Below are 19442 nucleotides of genomic sequence, written 5' to 3'. Positions count from 1 at the left end.
GGAATGGGGGGCGAGGCAGGGGGGTGGGGTTTACCAACTTGGGTGGCACGACCCAGCCGCTTAGAATGCCCATCATGGCGTGTGCGCCAGCCCGGAATGGAACTACATTTCCCAGAAGGCTGATCGCTGCAACCAGAAGCAGCTTCCCCGGAACTCGGCTGAGCGGCCCCGCCCCTCGGCTTTGTTTGCAGCCAGGAGGGCGCTGCATCCATTTCCGGTGGTGGGCCTGGGGCGCAGGCGCAGTTTCACCGTGGGCCGGCCTGGCGGTTGGGCTGTGGGTTGTCCGAGGTGAGAGCGGGGGTGGGGCGTGCGGGGCAGCGGGTGTGTGTGTGAGCAGGAGGGGGTCGGAAGGTGATTGTGTCAGAGGAAGTTTTGTGGGGGAGTGAGTGTGCGTGTCAGTGTGGGAGGAGCTGTGATTGTGTCAGGTTGTGGGGGTGGGTGTATCCCAGTGTGATTGTGAAAGTGTGTGTGTGTGTCCCGGTGTGGGAAGGGCCAGGTTGTGGTGTGTGTGTGTGTGTGTGTGTGTGTGTGTGTGTGTGTGACAGTGTGGGAGGGGCCAGGTGTGATTGTGTCAGCGTGTGTATGTCGGGGGGGGGGGGGGGGCAGTGTGGGCGGGGCCGAGGGCGATTGTGGCAGAGGAGCTGGGGGGAGGCCGAGAGTGAGTCCGGGGCGTCTCATCAGCCCCGACACCGGCTGCGTGTCCCAAGCTCCGTCCGGCCTCCAGCCGCCCCTCGGACCCGTTTTATTTCTCATTTAGAAAAGAAAGTTATTTTTTCTCCCCGCTTTGCCCCCCTCCGCTGAGAACCTTGAGCGACCCCCAGATTTCTGCGTGGCCGCACCCGAGATCCGCGGGTGTGACACCCGTGCACGTGGCCGCCGCCTTCCCGGCTTCTGCCCCCTCCCTCTGCGTCAGTTGGTGCCCATCTTCGGGGGCTTCTCTGACCCCAGCCCCACGTTCCGTTGATGCTGGAAGCCGCCCGGCCTGAGGGTTGGGGCTCCTGGTCCCTGTTCTTTGTAGGCGCAGAAGGACCCGTGGTGTCATTGTCCATGGTTAGGTTGAGCTGTTTTTGGTTAACACCACAGCCTCCCTTGGCCACCCTGCTTTTACCGCCTTCTCCTCTTCCCTCCTCTTTGCCTGTTGGGTGAAACGTGCTTGCGTGTGTCTGCGTCTGTCTGTGTGTGTTTGTCTCCAGTGTGTCTGTGTCTGTCTGTGTGTGTTTGTCTCCAGTGTGTCTGCGTCTGTCTGTGTGTGTTTGTATCCACGTGTGTCTGCGTCTGTCTGTGTGTGTTTGTATCCACGTGTGTCTGCAGGTGCGTATCTGCGTGTTTGTGTCTTCATGTGTTTCTCCGTGTGTGTCTGTGTCTGTATTCTCCCTTTGATTAGTTGTGATGGGAGCCAAGGTCCCAGGGTCACCTCTCCCCCTTCCTCTCCTCGAACACCCCTGTTATGTGAGAGAATTTCATCTGACCTTCCTTCGCCGCCCCCCCCCCCAATTGCTCTTCTCCCCCTTTTCTGTTGTTCTGGCGGGTTCTGAAGATGTCCAAGACCTAAGAGAAGTTCTCCCAGCCTTCTGTCTAAATGGATGCTCTCCCTGAGCCCTGGTAATGACCTGGATCACCTCCCCTTCCGGTGGAATGGAGCCACCACTTTGTGTCTCCAGGCTCTGGTTTTTTCATCAGGAATGCTGGGAAAGCTCCACTTTCCCACCATAGGATTACACTCGGAGGTGCTGGGGAAGTGATTCTCGGTGTGATCCCAGCTCTTTTGCCTTCTGGAAGGTCATCTTCCAGGCCCTCTGCTCTTTAAGGTGGTGTCTGGTGGATTGTGGGGGTCCTGACTGAGGCTCTTTCCAGCGGTGGGCAGGGTGTTTTCTTTGGCCTGGAAGCTCTGGATTTTAACTGCTGTTTCTGGGGGTTTACCTTTGGAGGTTTCTTTCAGGACATGGCTGTTGGGTTCTCTCTGTTTTGCCTTTGCCTCTTGGTTCTAGAGCTCTGGGCAGTTGTCTTTGAAGATTTCTTGAAATATGATGTCTAGATTCTCCTTTTGGTCATGGCTTTCAGGTAAGCCAAGGATTCTTACATTTCTTTTCTCTTCAATCTGTTTTCCAAGTGAGTTTTTATTAGGAGATACTTTGCATTTTCTTTTTTTTTTTTTCCTCCAATCTTTCAATTTGGTTTTAATATTTCTTGTTGTCTCATGGAGTTACTGGCTTCTATTTGGTCCATTCTAATTTTCAGGGAGTTTGTTGCTTGAGTAAGGTTTTGTATTTTTTGTTCCAAGTTGTTCATTCCCTTTTCAATTATTTTTTTCCCACACAATTTTCATTTCTTTTCCAATTTTTTCCTTTCTTAATTTCTTAATTCATTTACTTAAGAAAACAAAACAAAACACTTTTTAAAACTTGGTTCTTTCCCCTGGACCTGGGTAGTGTGTAATACGGCCCCTCGTCGGGTCTGTCCCTTTACCCGGCCGCTGGAGTGAACCACCATACCATGTCCCCAGTGGCCACGGACCTCCCTCTGTCTCCCTGTGACTTGTTTTTGGGTTTGATCTGGGGCATGTTCTAGATTTGGAGGAGTCGGGGCGGGACGGGGGGGGGGAGGGGCGGCGCAGAAGAGTTTGCTGTTCTGGTCATCCTGGCTCAGCTCATCCCAGACTGAACCCCGTGCCCTCCCCCGATCCCTCCTCCTCTCTTGGAGACTTCCCTTTTACTGCTGAGGGCACAACCATCCTCCAGGTCACCAGAGCTTGCAGCCCAGGGGTCTCCTCACTCCTCTTCTCCAAGCTATTGACACATCCTGTAGACTTTCCCCACATGACATCCATTAAAGCTCCCCCTTCTCCTCGCTGCCACAGTCAAGGCTCCCATCACCTGGAGCCTGGACTAGTTCAACAGTCTCCCCTCTTGCTTCTAAAACCCCTCCTAGCCCGGCCCCTTCCTCATCGTACCCCTCAGGCCCTCCAGTCAAGGGCTCTGGCCACCTCCCAGCTAGACACTCACTGGGCATCCTCATCCCGGCCTCCTAGCTTCTGTGGTGTCTTTGAAATCTCAGCTAAAGCCCCCCCGCCTGCCTTTCCCAGGCCTTACTCGCAGAGTGCTTTGCCTCTGAGATTATCCCCATGTGTGTCCTCTCCTCCATCAGACTGTGAGCTCCCTGAGGGCGGGATCTGTCTTTGGTCTTCCTTTGTATCCCCAGCACTAAGCACAGGCCGGGCGCACACTAGGTGTTTATTGCACCTTTGTTACCATGACTTAATGACTTTAGGGCAAGAATCGTCTCCTTTTTTTTCTGTATCCCCCATGCTTACCATAGTGTTCGGGACGTAGTCAGCAGGCGTTTGTTACATTTCCGTTATACGTCAGACTGTGCCAGAAACAGCCTCTGCCTTCACCTTGCTCCCATTTGAACGGCAGCTGCATGTAAGGAGCTGGGTGCCTTCCAGATAGCTGTGTCTGTGTGTTCACTGCCCAGATGGAAGGACTGAGGAGCCGAAGGGGCTGCAGGAGGAGAGAAGTGCGGCACGGCGACGAGGACATCCTAGACAGGAAAGGCACGACGTGCGGAGTCGTGGAGAAAGGGTCTTGAGTGTTGTGTTCAAGGAAACAGCTGGATGGTAGAATTCAGGGCTGGGGAATCAAGCAGAGGATGGAAGGGGCCAGGCTGTAGGAGCCTGGTGTGTCACACAAGCATTGGAAATTGGATCTTGGAAGGTATGGTGAGCAGCTGTGAGTTATCGAGTTTGGAGGGTGATAGTGGAGGACGATGGGTCAGAAGGGGAGGGCCGTGAGGCAGGAAGACCGCTTTGGAGGCTATTGAACCAGTCTAGGCAGGAAGGGCTGAGGACTTCCACACGGCTGCTGACTGAGAGAATGGTGGGCATCTCCTTCTGGAAGATGGGGTGATTAAGGGGAAAGATGATGAGCTTGCTTTGGGCATGCTGAGTGCGATGCTGAAGGGACGTCAAGAAGGATGGAGATGAGGGCCACCTCTAAAGATCCTGGATTCAGAGAGGTAGAGGTGATCACTGGGAGCAGGTGATGGGGGAAGAGGCAGCAAGTCCAGAAGAGGGCCATCTGGGTATGCCCTAGCAATGACAGGCCTGAAGACTGTGAGATCCAGAAGTAAAGAAATCCTTGGCTCCCTTTGGAGAGCACTGAGGACAGAAGTGAATCAGAAGAAAGGAAGTGGAGGCTAGAAGCCAGCAGGCTCAGGGGCCCTGGGCATGGGTGCAGGCCCCAGGGAAAATTGGAGAGATGGGGTGGGGTGGAGGAGTCAGCTCTTCTTCCGAGGCCTGAGTGGGGTCGAGAGGAGGGAGCTATGTGGAGGGCTTTAGAGGCAGAGAAGAGAGAGCTTGGGAGGCCTCCTCACAGCTCTGCAGCCCAGGGATGTGGGCTGAGAGGGGAAAGGCCTCAGTCCAGTGGGGTTGGGGGGGGGGTGTGCAGTGATGGGAACTTATACCAAATACCTTCTGATCCTCACAGTGACCCTGGGAGCTCGGAAGTGCTATCCTTAGCCTCATTTTACAGCACTGGCTTGCCCAGGGTCACACAGCTACTAAGTGGCCTTGGGTCTTCAGGGCTCCAGACCTAGCAGTCCCTCCCCTGGGCCACTTCTTCGAGCTGCCCTTAAGCAGGGAAGGGGACCTTCTGTGTTAGGACAGGCATGTCTGAGGGGGGAGCAGATCGTGCAGGACTGGTTGGGACTCGAGGGTGTCTGAGTGAGGACAGAAGGAAAGCTCTCTGGGGACTGGGAGCTAGGAGGAGCGTACTGGTGGGCTGTGTGGGCTTGGGGACCAGAGTTATCTCTGCAGGTGGGGCAAGACTCTTGGGGTAGGGGAGAATGGGGCTTGTTGTGGGTGCTCTGGTGAGGGCTCAGTAGGTGTGGGAAGATGGGGGAAGGGGAGAATTCCTCATGGCCAGGACAGAGCTATCAGCATGGTGGATTAAGTCTGCACTTCTCAGGCCTGGCCTCAGGATTTGGCATATGTGGGCAGTGAACAAATATTAAGTGCCTACTGTTTGCTAGTAACTATGCTGAGCAGTAGGGATACACCTCCCTTCAGGGAGTTCCCAGTCTGGTGGGGACACAGCCAAGGAAGGACCAAGGCTGGATCTGGCACATTGACTGCTCTTCAGAGCCCAACCCAGATGCTGGGCGTTTGGCAGGGTTGGGGGATGGATGTGTTTCCAGATTTGAGTGAGTGTGTGTGCGTGTGTGTGTCTCTGTGTCTCTGTGTCTCTGTCTGTCTGTGTCTCTGTGAGAAGTCCTGCCTGGAGTCTTTGGGAATCTGTAAGATCTGTGAGGCCAGCTATAGGATTGTGTATGTGAGAGGAACTTATGCCTGGGGTGGAGGGGGGCTCTATGGATATGGTTTTGGGGGAGGGGCTTCTCTGGGGCTGGGGGGGGATGGGGATGGGGAAGTTATCTCTGCAGGGCTGGGCGGGGCTGGGGTTGATATATGTGTTTTGTTTATGGGTTTGAAGGAGTGGCTGTGTATGTATGTGTGTGTGTGTGTAAGTGCTCGTTCCTGAGTGACTGCGGGCTTCTTTAGGGCTGGGGAGCAGGGGTCTGTGTGTTAGGGGATGGGGCAGTGCAGCCTTGTCTGAGAATGATGTATGTTCATTTGTGTCTGGCTTTGGGGGAGGGGCTCTTCTGAGCTGGGGATAAAGGAGTGGTCTCTGCAGGGATGGGGGAGGAAGGAGAGGGACGGGGTCCGCTGTGGGTAAGTGTGAAGGGGTGGAAAAGGATCGTTGGTGGGCTGTGGGGGGACTCTAGGACTGGAGCCCTGGTGGGGGGAAGGGAAGGCTCTGAGGGGCTGGCCAGAGAGATTTGTAAGCCTGGGTGGGAATGGGCTGGTGGCTCCCTGGGGCTTGTGTATCCTCCTTGGGCTGAGGTTTGGGGTAAAGGGGAAGATCGGCAGTCTTGTCTGTGAAGCCGAGTGAGGGTGCTTAGTGTGCCCAGGGGGCCACAAAGGATGCAGGGCCTGGAGGAGGGGACTTCCCAGAATCATGACATGGCATTCTATGGATGGGAACGGGGGGGGGGGGGGGGGTGATGGGGGAGGGGCCAGGCTCTGGATCTCTGTGGGCTGGGCATGGGCACAGGGAGCTCTCCAGGACCAAGGAGAGTGACTGTCCAGCACTTGGGAAGTGATCCCTGTCCTAGGCCTCTGGCTCTGAGCTGGCTTAGGGAGTACAAAGGAAGGCTATAGAAAAGCATGTGAGGAGTTGTGGCAGGGGAGGCTTGGGCGAAGAGGATGGAAGTGGCCTCTCTCCTTAGGGCCAATGATGGGCACCCAACATAAATCAAGGGGCTCTGCCTGGCCACTGGTGGGCTCATGCCTTTGTGCCCATGGGCACAAATTTAGTGGGGAAGGAGTGCTTTTAGAGGCTGGGGACCAGGGTCTGGTATAGGGCTGCCTATGCCTTTGTTCCCTGCAGGGGGGGTTGACCCCACCTGCTTCTTCTGACTTGGAAGGTCTGACCTGCCCCCCTGCCCCTGATTGGTGGGTCTGACCCCCCCCCTTCCTCCTCTGACTTGGTGGGTCTAACCCCCCCCCTTCCTCCTCTGACTTGGTGGGTCTGACCCCCCCCTTCTTCCTCTGACTTGGTTTGTCTGACCTTCCCCCCCTCCCTGATTTGGTGGGTCTGACCCTCCCACTTCCTCCTCTGACTTGGTGGGTCTGACCCCCCCCCCTTCCTCCTCTGACTTGGTGGGTCTGACCTCCCCCTTCCTCCTCTGACTTGGTGGGTCTGACCCCCTTTTCCTCCTCTGACTTGGTGGGTCTGACCCCCCCCCTTCCTCCTCTGACTTGGTGGGTCTCACCTCCCCCCACCCCATCTTCTAATTTGACGATTGAATCTTTCTCTTCCAGAGGTCTTCGTGGAGCTCCTGGGTATTGGTGGCCCTGCAGCCATGGTGATCCTGAGATGCAGGTAGGTGTGTGTTCTTGTATCCGGGATGATGCTTTTGCTGTCTGTGAGAGGCCACGTTTAGCATCCTCCTGGGGTGCAGCTCTGTCTGTCAGGGAGAAATATACATGTGTGTGCAGGCCTATAACTGGATTTGAACCCTTGCCCTTTGAACCTAGCATCATAATGCCTGATGCAGCTAGTCTCTTAATGGAGAAAAGACTTTTGTCATGTGTTTGGAATATGATTTTTCCAAGGGCCACGTTCTGTTATCCAGCCTAGAATTTGTTTTTGGAAGCATGAGGGTGGCTGTTGGCCCCTGCCTGGAGTGCTGTGAGCCCCTGGCCCTAAGGGAGGCTCTGCGATTGGCTGGATGCACATGGCAGAAAGGAAGAATCACCTCAAGAGGTCAAGTAGACAGAATCAGCCAAGGAAGCCGGGCCTTCGGGTCCTAGGGCATCAGTTGATGGGAAGAGTTACTTTTTTTTTCCTCCAGGTCCTTGTTACTGAGCTCAGCCATTTGTATATTTGTGTGAATGTGTGTGTGTGTGTGTGTGTGTGTCGTTCTATCAATACGTTTACACACAACTATAATAAAATAACCATATTTTACACATATTTTACATATGTGTATATGTGACTTGTTTCAATACTTTTAGGAATGTGTTGAGTATCCTTCTACTAGCACACAGCCCCACATGGTAAATGTAAACCTTGTGTCTCTTAGGGCCAAGCCCCTCGAGCCATTGCGCTGCTGGTCCTCAGGTGACCCAGGTTGGGCCCAGAGTTGGGCTCTGCTCCCTGAGTGGGGCTGGTCGGCAGTGCTGGGTTTTGCAGGCTGAGTGGACGCTCCGTGGGTTCTCCAGAGCTGAGAGGCTTGTAGTGGGAAGCCTCTGGGCATGGCCCACTAACTTGACCACTGGGGAGGGAATTTGGGGGCTGTAGCAATTCAAGGATAAATGCATGAGAGCATCTAGTCAGCATTTGTCATGCTCCATCCACGCTGGGCGTACAAAGATCAGAGAAAGAAGGCTCTCGGAGCCAGGAGGAGTGAGGCAGGCCACACCAATGACCCTTCCCGTAGTAATACAGGCACTCGTTTATGTTGGCTCAGAGGGCCCCAGGTACGTGCTGGGAGAGCTTTCTGGGGGCCCCCCCTAGCACTGTGCTGTTAGCCCAGGATCCCCGACAGGCTGGCTTTGCTGGAGGAATGAAATTATCCTTTGTGTTCCTAGGGTCTCTGGCCAGCTCCATATGGTAGGGAGGGTCTTGCAGGGAGAGAAGGAATAAGCAATTATGAAGCACCTACTGTCTACCAAGAAGTGTGCTGAGTGCTGCTGTACACTGTCTCATTTGGTCCTCACAGCAGTCCTGGGAGCTAGGTGCTGTCATGAGCCCTGTTTTAGTGTTGAGGGAGAAACTGAGGCAGATGAGGCAAAGTGACTTCCCCAGGGTCACACGGCCGGATTTGAACTCACTTCTGGCCGACTCCAGGCCCAGGGCTCCATTCACTGCAACGCCTAGCTGCCTCATGTGCCCTGTGTTTTCCCACCTCTGTGCCTTTCTTCACACAGTTCCTGTGAGCCCAGCAGCCCCCACTCCTTTGGGAAGCCCTGTGTGATCTTCCCTGGCAGTAACAGCCTTCCATCTCGGACCTCTCTCTGCAGTTCTCTGAGGCCTTTTCCAAGAGCTTCAAGGCAGAGACGGATGTGAAGGGCGACATCCTGTAACTGGTGACGGAACTTTGGGAAGAGCTTCGGCCCACGTGCCGGAAGGACGTGAGTGAGAAATGGCCCTACCTGGCTTTCCCCCTTGGTGGGTCCCCAGCCTCAACCTGCTTCCCTGCCCTGGGTCACAGGTGCTGCTGAGGCTCAGCCCCTGGGCCACCCCTGCACTGGCCTCGAGGGGCACCTGATCCTTACCCCTGGGCCACCCCAGAACTGGCCTCCGGGGGCACCCGATCCCCACCCCTGGGCTACCCCAAAACTGGTCTCTAGGAACACCAATCCTCACCCCTGGGCTACCGCAAAACTGGCCTCAAGGGGCACCTGATCCTTACCCGTGGGCCACCCCAAAACTTGCTGTTAGGGGTACTGATCCTCACCCTGGGCCACCCCCACACTAGCCTCTAAGGGCACCCATCCTCACCCTGGGCCACCCCAAACCTGGCCTCGAGCAGCACTGATCCTCACCCCTGGCTACCCCAAAACTGGTCTTTAGGGGCACCGATCTTCACCCCTGGACCACCTCCACACCAGCCTCTAAGGTCACCCATCCTCACCCCAGGCCACCCCAAAACTGTCCTCGAGCGACACCAGTCCTTACCCTGGGCCACCCCCACACTAGCCTCTAAGGGCACCCATACTCACCCCTGGCCACCCCAAAACTGGCCTTGAGGGGCACCGATCTTCACCCTGGGCCCACCTCCATTCTTCTCTTTGTTCTGCCTAGATGAGGTCACAGTTTTCCAAAAGGAAATGTTACTGAGCAACTAAGAAAACAAAGTGCTCCCGCAAACCTAGAAGCGCTTTGGCGTCCCTTTGAGAGTTGGGAGTTGGATTGGGCCTTCAATGCCGTGCACAGACCTGCGCTGAACCACTGGCGGGTTTTGAAAAGGGGTGTGACAGGGGCAGCCCAGGGCCTTGGGAAGATGTTTTTGGCAGCTGTGGCAAGAGGAGGCATTTATTAAGTGCTTACTGTGTGCCAAGCACTAGACTGAGCTCCTAGGATAGCAATAGAAAAGTGAGATGGTCCCTGCTCACTTTCTAACAGGGGAAGCAACACCCAGGGAAGGTCCTACCCACGGTCCCCCACCCTTCGGGGACAGCAGCAGAGCTAGTGGTCAGGCCTCTTCTTTCATGTTCTTGCCCTGCTCTGATCTCAGCAGTTTCTGTTGTTGAACCATCTGACAGGGCCCAGGATATGTAGGCCCCCAGGCTGAAGGTGCTGGCTGGAGGCCTGCCAGGCTGTGGGGGCTGGGCTGGAGGCCTGGCTCTTCCCCAGGTTCTTGGGCTCGAGGTCCTGGGCTGTCTCCATCAGGGTTTGAGGGGAGAGGGGGGCCAAGGTGGTGGGGGGGTGGGTTTCACTTGCCTGGCATTTGCTGCCCTCAGGCTCTCCCTTGGGGTGGCCAGCTGTCCTGCCCATCCCAGGGGTGCAGGGGGTAATGTGGGAGATCCTTCTCGGGAGGATGGCTGTGGGAGCCAGACTGGAAGCAGGCCTGGGGGTGTGGGGGACACTCCGCTCCCAGGGCCATTGGCTTGTCTGTCTATTGGCAGGTGACAATTGGTCAGCAGTTTTTGGTGGTGGTGTTGAGGATGGTGGGCTCCCTCTCCACGGTGATTTCTTCCCTTCATGATGGCTGCAGGGGCTGGGCTGGAAGCTGGTCTGGTGGCTTGGGGGTCACTGCTATTCCCAAGGTTCTGGGTGACTTCCCTCAAGGCCCAAGGGGAGATTGTGGTGGTTCCTGGCCTTCCCTCTCTCCATCTCTCAGTAAACCTGCTCTTTTTCAGCTCCTCTGGTGGATTCTAGAACCCTCTCCAGATAGTTGGTGACATCTGCCTTTCTTTGACACTGAGATCATGTTCACAAGACGTCCTCCCTACCCCAGCCCCTGCCCCTCATGGGGGTGATTTCAGTAAGGGACAGAGCATTCATCAATAGCCGCCTGCTCTGTGCCATTCCCTGGGCTAAGTGCGTTATACAGTGTTTTTCTTCTGATCGTCACAGCAGTCCTGAGAGAGAGGCCCTGATTTTACGTTGAGGAAGATTCGTCTTCCTGAGTTCAAATCTGGCCTCAGACACTTCCTAGCTGTGTGACCCTAGGCAAGTCACTTCACCCTATTTGCCTCAGTTCCTCACCTGTAAAGTGACCTGGAGAAGGAAATGGCAAACTGCTCCAGTATCTCTGCCAAGAACACCCCAAATGGGGGCATGAAGAGTTGGCTAGGACCAAACAACAAATGGATCGTACCTACTCTCAGGGTTGTGACAAAACCCAAACGAGATGAAGGATGAGAAGCCTTTAGCGCAGTGCTTGGCGTGTGGGAGGCCTCACAACAGAAGTGCTCCAGGCTCGTGCCTCTGAAGGGAGGGGAGAGGGTGCCCTTCTCTCCAATAGAAGCCAGGTCTCCTTACCATGATGGAAGGAAGGGATCACTGCTTTCTCTTCTTGCTTCCTCAGCTGAACTGCCCCATGCTCTCAAAGAACTCCATCCTTGGGCTGTAACACGCTTGCTACTGAAAATCCTGCCAAACGTTCCCTTGTCCCTAGTGACACACTCTCCATCCCAGTTATTCTCAACCCTTACCCCTTTCCTCGCTGCTCATTTCCTTGCCTAGAACACTCTTCCACTAAAGCCACCCAGCCTTGCCACTGTGCTCTCTGGAATGTCTGCTCCATAGGCAACAAAATTCCCTTTTCTGCTAGTTTTGAATGGGATCCAACTCCTCCGATGACCCAGCCCCCTGGCTGCCCCTTGCTCACTGATGGGAGCTGGCGGGTAGGAATCCTCCCTGCTCCCCATCGTCATGTCCATCATTCAGTGACCATTCTTCCTTTGAGGTTCATGCTGTTCACATCTACCACCCGATAAAAATCTGCAGACCCCCCCACCTAGTTCATACTCCTTCCTTCCTCAGTGAACTTCTCAGTGCCACTTTCTGTATACTGAGGGACTTCGGTATATGTATCGTTCCTCCTCAGATGCCTTAACCTCCCAGTTTCTCCATCTACTCACATCACGTGACCTACTTCTCCACCCACGTCAGCCGCACACAAAGATACCTTTGATTTTGCCGTCATTCACAGATGCGCCACTTCCATGTCCTAGACTCTGAAGTTCTCTTATCTGATCACAAACTGATTTAATTCCATCTCTGCCTTACAACCCCAAACCCTGTTCTAGCGGGCGTGGTGACTAGAGCGCTGGGTCTGGAGTGAAAGACTCATCTTCCTCAGTTTAAATGCGGCTTTAGACGCTGGAGAAGTCACTTGACACTTTTGGCCTCAGTTTCCTCATCTGCAGAATGGGCCGGAGAAGGAAATGGCAGACCACTCCAGTTTCTTTGCCAGGAAAACCCTAAAGTGTGTCACAAGGAGTCAGACCCGACTAAACAGCTGGCCAACAGCAACAGCTGTGAGGTCATTATAGTCTTCTCCAGTGTTCTAATCTTGTGAGAATCTTGTCCTGAAGTCTCTGCAGGTGGGAACATCTGGGGAACCTTAATCTATGGAGGGAATCCCTTTTCAGTTTGGACTCTGCACTGGATCTCTTTCATGAGATCCTTCTGCTTACATGCCATTTTTTCATCAGTAATTTGTTCAGATAGGACCAGATGAACTCGTCTCAGGTGCACACACCATATTTGTTTTCTCACTTTTATTCTAGCTCTGTACTCACTTTGACCTTTGTTCTCATTGGTCAGTGGTCTGCCTCAGGAATGCCCCATGTTAGCAGTGAATGTCCTGTCAGGTAGAATACACATTTTTATTTCTTTGGCGATATCGTTTGAAGCTCTTTGTGCCCAGTGTCCTCTGGCTCTTTTCTTGAAGAAAACGTCACAGCTGTGGAAGAGCTTCTTTATAGACCATGAGCCATATTTTTCAATAAATTTCATACCCTCCTCACCTTTCCTTCTCTTTGTATTGAAATTAGCCAGCATCAGAATGTTGCAGACTTAATTTTGAGACTGTAAAATTGTTCATAGCACCAAGAGAGCTGACTCAGGACCTGAAGCCACAAGTCCTGGTTCTTAGGCCAGAGCCTGGGCCCGCCTGCTCTGCTCTGATCTCAGGCCTGGCCTTGAGATGCCCCCAGGCTCCCTTGAGTCCCGTGTTTTCTAGTTACCTTATGGATAAATGGGTCCCACCTCTTTGTTGTCTGGGGACTTTGGAGGACCTTTGAGGTGAGATTGGAGAATTCTGTCATGACTCTGTTTTCCATCTCCAGCTTGACTGCCTCAAGACTGCCCATCACCAAGAAAGGAGCATGGAGGATAAGGAGGGAGTGACTTCGGGCTTCCGAGCAGACCGATCCCAGGTGAGCTGGGGTTTGCCCCTTGTTCTGGGCCTCCCATGTTGCTCTTCCTAACAGCAGCAAGGGGGCACCATGGTGGATAGAGCGCCAGGCCTGAACTTAGGAAGATCTGAGTTAAATCCAGCCTCCAATACTTGTAGCTGGGCAACCCTGGGCAAGTCCCTCCACCTCTGCCTGCCTCAGTTTCCTTATCTGTAACACAGGGACAACGGTAGCCACTCCCTCCCAGGCCTGTTGTGTGGATAAAAGGGGATAACACGCATAGTGCGCTTTGCCAAGGGTGCGTGCTGTTACTGTCAGATGGCCAAACAGGAGCTGGAAGGATTCTTTGCCAAAGTCTCAGTAGGCTGCTTTTAGCATTCCCCTGATCTTTACTATTTTGTTTCTATGTCAACAAAATGAGGATATCATTTAAACAATCTTCCTCTTGCCCTTTTTTGTTTCTTGCATGACTGTTGTTTCTCAGTATATCCTTCCTACTCTCCCACCTGGAGAGACTTCCTGAGTAAAGAGTGAAAAAGAGCAGATGGAAAGATGAGTTATGGAAAGCCGCCTAAGGTCCTAGTGAAGCCTGACGGCCTGCGCCGGCCTTGCTCAGAAGGGAGTGAGAGCCACGCTCCTCCTCCTTCAGACTCGTCTTGTTCGCTGCAGTCAGGCACATTGAATTCCCTTTGGTGTTTTCCTGTTACAATCATGTGTGTGCTCTTCCTCTTTGCATCCGTTCATAGGAACCTTTTCAGGTTTCCCTGTATCCTAAAATGGGGTTTTATTGATATCTTCTATTTTTACATTGCATCAGCTTCCCTTTATATTCCCCTCCCAACCTCTCAAGGAATTCAGTGGCCTAGTGGATAGAACATAGGACTTGGAGGACAGGAAGACCTGAGTTCAAATCCCACCTGAGACATTTTTTAGCTGTGTGACCCTGGGTGGATCACTCGATCCCTCTGTGTTGTAGCTAAGTTTTCCCGTGCTTCTGTGTAGTCATGATTCTTGCGTCTCATGGCCCAGTAAGATTCCATCGCAGTCAACATCTCCTGTATCCTTTAGAGTCGTCATTTCTTGTGTCTCCTTTCCCTAGTTGGAGGACAGAATCTGCCTTGTTCCCACTTCTTTGCTACCACAACATCTCTGTAGCTATTGGACCTTTCTTTTTCAGTCCTTGGCTTCCTGGGGGGGTGTGCTCTTTGGATCAAAGGGTATGGACCGGGCCTTGTGCCTGTTCTCAGGGCAGCCTCGCCAGCTCCTCCTGTTCCCTGCCTTCCCCTCCACTTGCTGCCAACACATCTCCTTAAAGAGGTGCTTCCACATATTTTGCCAGGATACTTTGAAGATTCTGCCCTCTTCCCTCTTTAGTTCATTAGGACATTTGGCTTTTGTAGCCCACCATACTTCTCCCATTCTCCAAAGCCCTTCCCAGATCCCTGGTAATGGGTCAGCAGTCACATCTGCCACTTTTTTCAGTGTTCTGCATCATAGTTTGTCTGCACCTGGTGACTTGAATTCATTGAGGAGAGCTCGTTGTTGCCTGTTTCCTCACTGACCATGAATTTCTGTTCCTTGCTCCCCATTTTTGCTCTTTCCTCCCAAGGGTTTAGGGCTAAATTGTTGAACATTATTTTCATTCCAAGAGAAAACAAAATCAAAGTGGACTGCTTCAACCTCCTCACTGTGGCCCATTTTCAGAGGTTTATCAGTCCCCTCTGGCCTGCCCCTTCTCTCAGCTGGTCACCAGCTCTTCTCCATCACAGGCTACCAGATCTCAGCATCTCCAGCCCTGTCCTGCACTTTCTTCTTCATCCACAGTGACTGGCCCTTGCCGCCTTCATGTCCCTTTTCCATCTTATTTCTGCCCCTCTGCATCCACATGTGGTCCCTTTCGGCAACTCCTTGTTTGTCCTCCTTGGAATCACTTCTGCTGTCTTCAGAACTGATTTGTTGAAGAGTTTCTCATCCATGTCGGGCCAGCTTCCCCTGCTCATCCAGCAGGGGGGGGAACTCTTTTCTGATCTTGGAAATCTGCCCTCCTCCAGTCAAAGGTGAGTTTCAGGGGACGCTTGGATTTTCTCTCTCCTTGGTATTGGCCCGTCAGGCCCAGAAGAGCTCCCCTCTTAGGGTTTCCTCCACCTAAGTCACCAGTATAGCAGCAGAGAATCCAGAGTGGGAATCTAACCTCTCGAGAGTCTATAGAATTATTCTGCAATTCCAGGTCAGTGTTATTTCCCATGATACTCCTTTAATTCTTCCTTTTGTCCAACATGTCAGTCAGTCAACCAGTAAGCCTTGGTTAAGTTTCTGCTAGGTGCCAGGCACTGGAATGCAGGGCCATAACATGTACATGGATGAATACATCCAGAAGTAATCACTGCCAAACAAGATGGCAGAAACAGAATGTTGCTGAACACAAGGTGATTGGTGAGGAAGGGCACACGTTGTTGAGGGCATCAAGAAGGACTTCATGGAGAAGGTGGCTCTTGAACTATGTCTGTCCTGAAAGAAGAGAGAGTGAACATCAGGCGCAGGGCATGGTGAGCAAAGAGACCCAGGAGCAGATCTGGTGCTTTGTGTGAGGAGCAGAGAGAAGCCCCGTTTGACTAAAGGAGAGAAATGAATAATGAGGCCAGAAAGATTGCTTGGGGACACATTGTGAAGAACTGGAAAAGCGAAAAGAGGGCTCTTTTATCTTCAAGGTCATTGGGCCCAATGGGCTTTGTTGAGCAGAGGAGTAACATGGCCAAATTTCAGCCTTAGGAAAATTGCTTTGGTTTAATTTTTTTTTTCAATTAACAAGTATCTATTTTCTCTCCTCCCCACTTCTGCTCTTAAACTCCCCTCATCCACCCCAGCAAAGAAAAGAAGAAAAGCTTTCATTAACAAATCCATATAGCCAAGCAAAGTATGTTCCTCAATTGGCTGTGTCACAAAGTAGGGGCTTTGTCCTGCATTTGGAGTTGAAAGGCTGTTGGTGAGCTGTGGGCCTCCGGTGTCGTGTGTGGTCTGTGTGTGACCGTGCTGACCGTAGGTCTCAGCTCTCGCAAAGCTGGTTTTCATGTAATGTTGTATTGCTGCATAGCTTGTTCTAATCCTGTCACTCTCCATCAGTTTATACAGGTCATCCCGGGTTTCTCTGAAACTGTTTCCTTCATTATTTCTTTTTAAAATTTCTTTTAATTTTTCATTTTTTTTGCATTTTCAAATGTTTTTATTGATGTCTTGGTTTTTTTTATGTCATCATACTTTTCCCCAATATCCCTTCCTCTCCTTCTCCCAGAAAGCCATCCCATATAACAAAAAATATTTTTTAAAGACAAATGACACAAAGAAAACAAGAGGAAAAAAATCAGCACAACTTCTCAATACAGTGAAAAAGTCCGAAGACACAAGTAACGGCCGACACCTGCGGACCTCGCGCTTCTGTAAAACGGTAGGTGGGAAGCATCCTCTTAGAGCTTTTCTTTCTAGCCGTGCTTATTATTCATAATTTTGCAACATTAACTTGTACAGTTATTTTCTTCTACGTTTATTTTATTATTTAAATATTTTCATATTTAAATTGCTGTGATTACTGTATGTATTTTTTCCCTTCTCTGCATCAGTTCATAGAGATCTTTGCACACTTTTCTATTCTTCACATGCATCATTCCTTACAGTACACTAGTATTCTGTGTCATGTACCACAGTTTGGTTAGCCATTCCCCTCTTGATGGACATCAACTTTGTTTTCACTCCTTTGCTTTCACAAAAAGTGCTACTATGAATATTTTGGAGCATATGGGGGCTTTTTTTTTCTTATCAGTGACTTCATTGGGGTATAAACCCAGTGATAGAGTCTGGTGCAGAGTATGAACTTCCAAATTGTTTTCCAAAATGGTTGTACCATTTCACAGCTCCACCAGCAACATGCTAGTATGTCTGTCTTCCTACCCCTCTCCGACATTGACTGCTGCCTTTTTTTGGTCATTTTCACCAGTTTGCAGAGTATGAGTTGAAACTTCAATGCTGTTTTGGTTTGAATTTCTCTTGTCAGTTGGAGCATTTTTTCTTATGCTTGTGAATACTTTGAAGTTCCTCTTTTGAGAACTGTTTACTCCTATCCTTTGACTATTTACCTTTGGAGGTTTATTTGTTTATTTGTTGTTTATATATCTTGGATATCAAACCCGGATCAGATAAATTTGATATGGTTTTTTTTTTTTCCATTTGACTCCTTCTTTCTTGTCCCAGGTGCTTTGATGTTATCTCTGCATGAACTTCAATTTCATGTAATGAAAGTTGTACTCTAACCGTTTTATCTTTGGTAATTGCCCCTAGCCTTTGTCTGTTTGAGAATACATCTCCTGTGCGTAGCTACGAGTGATATGTGATCTGCTCTTCTTCCGTTTTTCTGCAGTACGAACTTCTTTTTAAGGTCACACATCAATTCAGAATGTATTGTGGAATGAGGCGTGACATACTGGTCTAAGCCCACTTTTCCCCGGCTGCTTTGTAGTTAGTTTTCTCAGCGGTTTGGAACAGACAAGGAGCTTTTTCCCCAGGTGATCGGTCCATTGCATTTTATCAGACACTGGGCTGGCTAGTTCCATCGTTTCCAGATGTCCCTTGCCTGGGCTGTCCCATTGATCTACTGATCTATTCTTTATTAACCAATGCCAGCAGGTTTTGACGACTACTACTTATAATATAATTTGAGGCCTAGACATGATATCCCCCTCTTCATCCCTACCACTTTTTAGTCATTTCCCTTGCTGGTCTCACTCAGGGGTGGGGAACCTGTGGCCTTAAGGCCAGTGAATCGTTGGGTTCAGTCAAAAGGCTGCGCTTGAGGACTTAGAAGGCCACCCCTGGTCTAAATCTTTTGTTTTTCCAAATGAATTTTGTTACTCTTTTATCAAGTTCTAAAAAGTTTCTGGTGGCACAGCAGATAGAGCTCTGGGCCTGGAGTCAGGAAGACCTGAGTTCAGATCCAGCCTCAGACACTTAATAGTTGTGTTTGCCTCAGTTTCATCAACTGTAAAATCATAACAGCGCCTACCCCCCAAGGGCGTCACGAGGAGCCAATGAGATGCTGTTGCCAAAGCCCTTAGGAGAGGGCCGCTATAAATGCTCGTCATTGCTGTGGTTAATGTTGGCATCGAAGGATGTAGCTGAATTTGGAGGGTTGGCTTTGCGGCCTACAGGTTCACTGGCGCTCTCAATCGTCTAGATCAGGGTCTTTGCTGATTTCTTTGAATTTTCCAAATAAACATCGTATCATCTGCAAACAGGGATGCTTTGATCTGTTCTCTGCCCATCTTAATAATATAATAGCCGCAATTTATGTAACACTTACCATGTGCCAGGCACTGTGTTAAGTGCTCTGCTAACATTGCCTCGTCGTTCCCATTTCAAAGATGGGGGAACTGAGGCAGAGTGACTTACTCCAGGTCCCACAGCTAGAGTGTCTGAGGCTGGATTTAAACTCAGATCTTTCTGGCGCAGTGCTGCCTACCACCTGCCAACCGATAACTTCATTCTTCTCACCTTTCTTTCTCTTGTCTTATTGCTAGCATTTGTAGAACTATATTATATGAGAGTGGGGAGAGTGAGTATCCTTGATTTACTCCCATGTTTATTGTAAAATGTTCTGCTGTATCCCCATGGCATTCGATGCTTGCTTTTGGCTTTACATAGATGCTTTTTATAATCTTTTACAAAGGTCCTTCTGTGTTGTACTTTGTCAAAGGGTTTTTTTCTGCATCTACTGAAATTATCATGTGGTGTGGCCACAGAAGGGTCAGTGCTCTTAAGGATCAATGGATCAAGGGAGGGGTTTTTTAAGGATGAGAGAGATGTGGGCATATTTGTAGGGGGCAAGAAAGCAGCCACTAGACGGAGAGGCTGAAGATGAGTGAGAGAGGGAGGAGGAGAATAGGAGAGACAGGGTAGAATGGGTGGAGGGATTTGCTTTAACGAGGAGAAGGGCCACGTCTTCTTGTTAGACGGGGCAGAAGGCACCTGGGCGACATGGAATGAGGAAGAGGAGGGGAGAAGTACAAGGCAGGGTCTCAGCTGTGAGAGTGAGGGCCAGGGTGCCTTTGTCCCCTTGGGGGGCTCGAAGAGAGGGATGACAAGGTCAGGGGAGAGCATGTGAATCAGGGAGGCCTAGAAGGGTAACCTGGCAGCAGTGAGGCCCAAGAAGGGGCCGTGTAACAGAAATTGGTAGTGGTCCCTGAGAGGGATGTGCCGCTGGGGCCTAGGGAGTCCTGGCAGTGGATCAGAGTGCTTATTTGAAGGGGGAAGAGTATGGCCAGTACAGTGATGCCAGCCTAAGAAAGGACTGAGGGGTTGAGGGGTTGGGGGTCATGGTGAGGTGGAAGAATAGGATTAGGAGTCATGAGGCAAAGGCAAAATGGAATAATGCAATATGATGATCAATAAAGGTGCTTCACAGTTCACGAACTTGGAAGTGGAACAGCTGAGTGGTAGGAGTGAGATCAAAGATGACCTTCTCTGT

The 19442-nt window shown here is 51.3% G+C and overlaps 1 protein-coding gene across 2 annotated transcripts in view; it reads left to right on the top strand.

The window, feature by feature from the left end:
- The first annotated feature begins 211 nt into the window (after nt 1-211).
- The window catches only part of LOC118839115 (zinc finger protein 2 homolog), a 36309-nt gene continuing 17078 nt past the window's right edge, over nt 212-19442 (top strand). Inside the window, exons 1-5 of one of the 2 annotated variants that reach the window (XM_036746557.1) lie at nt 212-288; nt 6878-6938; nt 8582-8692; nt 12863-12952; nt 16257-16373. In XM_036746557.1, the coding sequence (XP_036602452.1) occupies nt 12902-12952; nt 16257-16373 (168 nt within the window). In that variant the 5' untranslated portion in view covers nt 212-288; nt 6878-6938; nt 8582-8692; nt 12863-12901. Of the gene's footprint in view, nt 289-6877; nt 6939-8488; nt 8693-12862; nt 12953-16256; nt 16374-19442 lie in introns of both variants that reach the window. The other variant, XM_036746558.1, reaches the window with a different exon arrangement.

This window comes from Trichosurus vulpecula, chromosome 2, assembly GCF_011100635.1.
Source record: "Trichosurus vulpecula isolate mTriVul1 chromosome 2, mTriVul1.pri, whole genome shotgun sequence".
Taxonomy (NCBI): domain Eukaryota; kingdom Metazoa; phylum Chordata; class Mammalia; order Diprotodontia; family Phalangeridae; genus Trichosurus; species Trichosurus vulpecula.
Note: the sequence above shows the minus strand (reverse complement) of the source record. Positions and strands in the feature narration are given on the sequence as shown.